Genomic DNA, 7,880 nt, shown 5'->3' on the forward strand with positions numbered 1-7,880 from the left:
GCACAAAAATCACTGTCAAGTGAGTGATAGGAAAACTAAAATATGCAATATGCTATAATAATTTCCAGGTATACAGAAGTAAAACTAGAAACTTAAATTATTTTTGGCAACTGACGAGAGTTGATGCTATTATATTATTTGACTTTTCTGTGATAAAACCCTGGAGGAGGAAATGGCGGCACACTCAAGTATTCTTGCCTGAATAATTCATGGACAGAGAAGTCTGGTGGGGACTAGTCCATGGGGTTACAAAGAGTCAAACATGACTTAGGGGCTGAGCACGCATGCACACTGTGGTAAAAAGTAACCATGGACACATTTACCCTTGCCTTTTCCTCTCTTCTCTATATTTCTCTGAAAAGACTAAAGCAAAAAAGTAGTGGTGGGTTCGCAAAGTGATGAACATTTGGAAAACTGGAGTTGTTATTGTTCAGTGGGTCAGTTGTGTCTGATTCTTTGCAACCCCATGGACTGCAGCAAGCCAGGCCTCCCTGCCCTTCACCATCTCCCAGAGCTTGCTCAAACTCATGGCCATTGAGTCAGTGATGGCATCCAACCATCTTGTCTTCTGTCATCCCCGTCTCTTCCTGCCTTCAATCTTTCCCAGCATCAGGGTCTTTTCTAATGAGCCAGTTCTTTGATCAGGTGGCCAGAGTATTGGAGTTTCAGCTTCAGCATCAGTCCTTCCAAAGAATATTAGGATTGATTTTCTTTAGGACTGACTGGTTTGATCTTCTTGCGGTACAAGGGACTCTCAGGAGTTTTCTACAACACCATAGTTCAAAAGCATCAGTTCTTTGCCTCTCACCCTTCTTTATGGCCCAACTCTCACATCCACACATGACTAATGGAAAAACCATAGCTTTGACTATATTGGCTTTTGACTATATGGACAATATGGACCCATATCGGCAAAGTGATATCTCTGCTTTTTAATACACTGTCTAGATTTGTCATAGCTTTTTTTCCACGGAGCAAGTGTCTTTTAATATCATGGCTTCAGTCACCATCTACAGTGATTTTGGAGCCCCAGAAAATAAAGTCTGTCATTGTTTCCCCATCTATTTACCATGAAGTGATGGGACCAGATGCCAAAATCTTCGTGTTTTGAATATTGAGTTTTAAGCCAGCTCTCTTTCATTGTCCTCAAGAGGCTCTGTAATTCCTCTTCACTTTCTGCCATGAGAGTGGTGTCACCTGCATGTCTGAGGTTATTGATATTTCTCCCAGCAATCTTGATTCGAGCTTGTGTTCATCCAGCCCAGCGTTTTGCGTGATGTACTCTGCATATAAGTTAAACAAGCAGGGGGGTGGTATATAGCCTTGACCTACTCCTTTCCCTATTTGGAACCAGTCTGTTGTTCCATGTCCAGTTCTACTGTTGCTTCTTGACCTGCATACAGATTTCTCAGGAGGCAGGTAAGGTGGTCTGGTATTCCCAGCTCTTCAAGAATTTTCTACAGTTAAAGGCTTTAACGTTCTCAATGAAGCAGATGTTTTTCTGGAATTCTCTTGCTTTTTCTATTATCCAACAGATGTTGGCAATTTGATCTCTGGTTACTCTGCTGTTTCTAAATCCAGCTTAAATATCTGGAAGTTCTCAGTTCACGTACTATTGAAGCCTGGCTTGGAGAATTTTGAGCATTACTTTGCTAGTCTGTGAGATGAGTGCAATTGTGCAGTAGTTTGAACATTCTTTGGCACTGCCTTTCTTTGGGGTTGGAATGAAAACTGACCTTTTCCAGTCTTGGGGTCACTGCTGAGTTTTCCAAATTTTCTGACATATTGAGTGCAACAGTTTTACAGCAACATCTTATAGGATTTGAAATAGCTCAGCTGGAATTCCATCACCTCCACTAGCTTTGTTCATAGTGATGCTTCCTTAGGTCTACTTAACTTTGCAGTCCACAGTGTCTGGCTCTAGGGGAGTGATCATACCATCGTGGTTACCTGGGTCATTAAGACTTTCTTGTATTCTTGCCACCACTTTTTAATATCTTCTGCTTCTGTTAGGTCCATACCATTTCTGTTCTTAATTGTGCCCATGTTTGCATGAAGTGTTCCCTTGGTATCTCTAATTTTCTTGAAGAGATCTCTAAGTCTTTCCCATTCCTTTTTCCCCTCTAATTCTTTGCATTGATCACTTAAGAAGTCTTTCTTATTTCTCCTTGCTATTCTCTGGAACTCTGTATTCAGATGGGTTTATCTTTTCTTTTCTCCTTTGCCTTTCACTTCTCTTCTTTTCTCGGCTATTTGTAAGACCTCCTCAGACAAATTTTTTACATTTCTTTTTCTTGTGGATGGTTTTGATCACCACTTCCTGCACAATGTTAGGAACCTCTGTTCATAGTTCTTCAGGACCTCTGTCTATCAGATCTAATCCCTTGATTCTACTTGTCATTTATATTGTATAATCACAAGAGATTTGATTTAGATCGTACCTGAATGGTCTAGTGGTTTTCTCTACTTTCTTCAATTTAAGTCTGAATTTGGCAATAAGGAGTTTATGATCTGAGCCACAGTCAGCTCCTGGTCTTGTCTTTGCTGGCTGTATAGAGCTTCTCCATCTTCAGCTGCAAAGAATATAATCAATCTGATTTCAGTATTGACCATCTGATGATGTTCATGTATAGAATCGCCTCTTGTGTTGTTGGAAGAGGGTATTTGCTATGACCAATGCATTCTCTTGGAAAAAATCTGTTAGTGTTTGCCCTGCTTAATTTTGTACTCTAAGGCCAAACTTGCCTGTTATTCCAGGTATTTCTTGACTTCCTGCTTTTGCATTCCAGTCCCCTATAATGAAAAGGACAGGTGTTTTGGAGGGAAGCTGGGGAATTCTTTATAATCTGGGGAATAATAGGAAATGATGTTTTTGGACATATTTTCATTTTAATTCTTGTTGCTGTTAGGCCTCTAAGTTATGTCAGGCTCTTTTGCAACCCCATGGACTATAGCCTTCCAGAGTCCTCTCTCTGTTGAATTTCCCAGGCAAGAACACTGGAGTGGGTTGCCATTTCCTTTTCCATGGGATCTTCCTGACCCTGGGATTGAACCCAGGTCTCCTGCATTGGCAGTGGATTCTTTACCACAGAACCCTCAGGAAATTCTTAGGCTCATTAATAACCAGACAAATTAACATCTAGAATAACTTTTACATATAAACATTTAAAATATTTAAAAATATTATTTAAGCTACATTTGTTAATGAAATACCTTCATTCCACTGAAATACCTTCCGAGTTCTACAAAACTATATCAATATTACTAATTTAAAAACACATTCAACACATTTTTATGTCAAAATAAAACAAACTTTTTTCCCCTACCTGCAAGCCCAGAATTCTTTAGAATCTTGATCTAGGTATAAGTGTTTGCTGGACCAAGTAGTCCTCTGTCATTCCCCATCCACACATCATAACCAGCATCTGCCAGAAGAAAGCATAGACTATTGCTTGGAAGATTGGAAACCCAAGTGCTGGCAGTTACAAGCACGCCATGGTGTAGGAACACAACTGGCTTTTGGGCTGAAAAGAAAGCATTGAAAATATTTGATAGCAGAAAATATATCTGAAAGTATAACAAAGGTCTTCAAGTCACTTTAATATAGTTAGGACTGATTGGATTGTATCCAAAAGAAATATGCTAACAATTCATTATATTTATTTTATGCTAACATCGCCTAGAGAATGATATGGCAACCCACTCCAGTATTCTTGCCTGGGAAATACCATGGACAGAGGGGCCTGGTGGGCTATAATCCATGGGCTCACAAAGACTCAGACACAACTGAGTGCACACACACATACACACACACACCCCAAATACTGATATTTTTCCTTAATCTTCAGAGCAAAAGAACTACAACATCATCTATGGGGTCCCATGTTCTCTTCTTATCCCACTTCCTGGAGCACAGTTTTCCTTAGTTACTGATTTTAATTTCTAGGGCTTACAATTTATATTTTTTATATATCCATATAAAGAGTTTACACTTCATGAAAAACTGAAAGAGAAATCTCCAGAAACAGGAATGCTTTGGGTCTTTAAAATCTCATGTGCAGATAATCGAAGAAAAAAAAAAAAAAAAAGATACCCTCCTAAGCTTGAATGATGCTTGCTGTAAGCACTTAAGGCAGAAAAGAGGAGTGAACCAGAACTATGCTATTATACCAGGAAGAGCAATGATAATCCACACTTGGGTAAACCGAAGAATATCAGAGAAAAACTGGTTGAAAATTCTGGGTTGGGCTTCTATTCAGAGGCTTCCACCCAGTTCACCAAATCAAATTCATGGGCCAGTGTGTGCTCCACTTTGTTATAGAATCCAATGTAAATCAAGTGTCATTCAGACCCTCAGCATAATATTCAAGAAGTTTCTATGTTTTTTATGAGCAAATTAATCTCATATTCTGTGATTAGAATATATCTGACTGGATTGTATTTGATTCAAGATTTGAGATACTCATCTTTTTCCATCACATAAATCCTACCTAAATAATTAGCACCATTCTTCCCATTAGGAATCGAGTTGAGCTGAAGGATGTAACCATCTGCAGTGATAACTTCATACTCTTCACTTGGGTAACCCCAGTAGGAAATTATCTGACTCTGAATGGAGAAAAGACAGACCGTTTAGTTTTATGAGTTTACTCGGCCAATTTTATGATTCTTAAGGTAGAATTTCATATTGGTAGGTTTCATATACTATGTAGGGAGAGCTTTCAAATTTTATAATAAAAGAAATTTTAAAAGAATGAATGAAAGTAATAGTGACAGCCTTTGGAGGTGTTTTAATTAGTGATAGTAATAACTTACAACATCTATATTGGCCTCAGGATTATTAGTTTTTTTCCCGAGGAAAACAAAATGTATTTCCAAACACATGGAGGACACACACTGTTTTAAGTAACCACCACATTTTCAACCTACTAAGGAAAAAAATTATTAGCATGATGCAGTAAATGTTTCAGTATAAAGTCAGGGTTCTTGTGCTGCCTTGCTATTTGCTTCACAGAGTTTTTGTTTGTTACCATATCCTCTGGTTCTTCTTGTTTTATTGCCTTGCCTATTAGATGGTTTTATAACACTTCTGTTTTCCTGGTTATTTTCTTTCAGTTGTGTACATGATATTTCCTCAGAGGACCTTTTGTCTATCAACCTGTAGATTTGATTTCAGAGCTACCGTTTACTATTTGTTATAGGCTGAACTGTGTCTCTGCACCACACCCCCTGAAAAAGGGTTTAAATCCTAACACGCAATACCCTAGAATGTTTTTGCATATGTATATAAGGTTATTGCAGATGTAATTATTTAAGTTAAGGTAATACTGGAGAAGGGTGAGGCTCAGATCCTATAAGACCAGTCTTTATAAGAAGATTACCACATGAAGACAAGGACATGCAGGGAGAATGCCATGTGATAGAGAAGATAAAGGTGGGAGATATATAGCTGCAAGCCAATGAATGGTAAAGACTGCTAGCAAACCACCAGAATCTCGGAAGAGGCAATAAAGGATTCTTTCACTCCCTCTTTCAGAGGGAGTATAGTTCTGCAAAGACTTTGATTTTAGACTTCTAGCTTCCAGAACTGTGAGATAATAATTTTCTATTATTTTAAGCTACCTACTTTGTGCTATTTTGTTATGACAGTCCTGGGAAAATGAAAAACCATCTGTCAGAGAAGGAAAAGAGTTTTAATACCTGGACTGATCTTTGTTGAACTTATGAATAAAACAAGGTGATCCCTGATTTAGTGTCTGTTTTGTATGTGAGAATTCACATTAATCCCCTCAAAAAGGCAGACCAAATGTTACTCAAACACTGCCAAAACAAATAAAGTTTTGTATTTTTGCTTTAAAATATCTGGATTCAAAATGACCTGTTAAATGTTTCACTCACTGTAATACATGATGCATACCACTGTAAAGATCTACCGCAATTCTTCACCTGTCTCAAATAGTTTCCCTAAAGGACACCTGCGCTAGCAAGCATATCCACACTCTCACCCACACCTTGGAAATGCTCCGCTGTGTCCATTCACAGCCCAATAATTTTTCAAAGTTTAGAAATTTAGTTTCCTGCTCCACAGTCTTCTACTCTAAACCTGGCCTAGTTTTTTCACCAGGAAAAAGTTTAGCCTGAGGGATACATGAAGGAATGGCATGTTTTCTGCCTTTGAGGGCATATAATCTAGTGATAGTTCAGCAGCACCAGGTCTCTCTACTTGCTCTCTTACCTGTAATGTCCATGCATTTCTCAGTCCTTTTTACTTTTGGTCGACTCAGAGCCCATATGTTTGCTCTTAAAATCCCTTAGGTGAACTGAAACTTTAGACTTTTTCAAAAAGAAGAATGACTAGGTAACAATGTAGATAGAGAGCATCCTGCTCAGTCCTTGGTTCTAATAAGTATTTGCTGTTCAATAAATAAAAATTAATCATATCATTAGGAGTACTCTTCAAATTCAATGTCTTGTTGTAATAACACTATCCTTTCGAAAGAATAGTTAAAATTAAATGAAAGAATAAACGATATCACTGTTCCTAAAATCTACCAATGGTCCCTTATGTTTTCCTCAACAGTATAATAAAATTCTTTCTCACTCACTGTACAAACTTCATCAAATGCTCCTTAGGACTTGTCTTGAAGTACTAAAAATTAGTGTTTGCTGTTTAGGCCAAAGACTGTAAAGATCTCAACTCAAAGCCCCCAGATGTTGAGTAAAGGTAGCCTAAGAGAGAAGGCTGAAGGGAAATTAACATTTGGGGGTGAGAGGCAGAGAGTAAAGAGGATGACCTCCCTAGGCTACCAAGACTGGTGCCTGTGAGGGACCCAATCTGGTCAAGTTCCAACCTGGCTTCTTTTAATAACTATAAACACCAGAAACATTCCTTGCATCTTATTGGAATTAGTAAAATAAATGAATTTTTCAGAAGACTCCACATCCATTTGCTAATAAATACTGAATATATTTTCAAACACCTCATGTCTTCTCATAGATATTTTATTAGAGGGCCACTTTCCCCTTACTGATTTGAGAATAAGTCAGATTTCATTTTAAATTTGAAACTAGGAGCTAGAGCAAGTGGCAAGGCAGCCTGCTCCTGTTACACATTCATAGCACTGCTTCCCCTCCCTTCCTGCGGTCACTTCAGCCATGTCTGACTCTGTGTGAGCCCAGAGATGGCAGCCCACCAGGCTCCCCCATCCCTGGGATTCTTCAGGCAAGAACACTGGAGTGGGTTGCCATTTCCTTCTCCAGTGCATGAAAGTGAAAAGTGAAAGGGAAGTCACTCAGTCATGTTTGACTCTTTGCGGCCCCATGGACTGCAGCCTACCAGGCTCCTCCATCCATGGGATTTGCCAGGCAAGAGCACTGGAGTGGGGTGCCATTTCCTTCTCTAATGCATGAAAGTGAAAAGTGAAAGGGAAGTCACTCAGTCATGTTTGACTCTTGGCGGCCCCATGGACTGCAGCCCACCAGGCTCCTCCGTCCGTGGGATTTGCCAGGCGAGAGCACTGGAGTGGGGCGCCACTGCCTTCTCCACAGAGCACTGCTTAGTCTTTCCTTTTTCAAATTCTCTGAAATCAAGTTCCTAAAGAAGTGGAAAAGAGGAAAGAAACTTTTTCACTAAAGGTTTATATGTATATAATCAAGGCTGAAATTTTTAATAATTATATTTTACCTAAAATAGGACTAAACTTCATGATTAAATATATTAATTCTTAAAGTATAATAAATAAACTTTACCATGCCAGAGAGCCATAATTACTGTCACCAAAATGTGGATGCTTTCTGCTTCCTGGAGAAGTGAAAATATTAATTCTTTTTTCCCTTCTCTATATTTATATACATGTATCTGTATATTTTGGATGGCCTTT

At 38.7% G+C, this 7,880-nt stretch overlaps 1 protein-coding gene across 1 annotated transcript in view; it reads right to left on the reverse strand.

Annotated features, from left to right (window-relative positions):
• LOC102188374 (gastric triacylglycerol lipase) overlaps positions 1 to 4,918 on the reverse strand; it is an 81,467-nt gene extending 76,549 nt beyond the window's left edge. The window contains 5 exon segments of the mRNA XM_018041126.1: positions 3,330 to 3,387; positions 3,390 to 3,524; positions 4,491 to 4,608; positions 4,816 to 4,860; positions 4,862 to 4,918. Coding sequence (XP_017896615.1) covers positions 3,330 to 3,387; positions 3,390 to 3,524; positions 4,491 to 4,608; positions 4,816 to 4,860; positions 4,862 to 4,918 — 413 coding nt within the window.

The sequence above is a fragment of the Capra hircus genome, chromosome 26 (genome assembly GCF_001704415.2).
Source record: "Capra hircus breed San Clemente chromosome 26, ASM170441v1, whole genome shotgun sequence".
NCBI lineage: Eukaryota > Metazoa > Chordata > Mammalia > Artiodactyla > Bovidae > Capra > Capra hircus.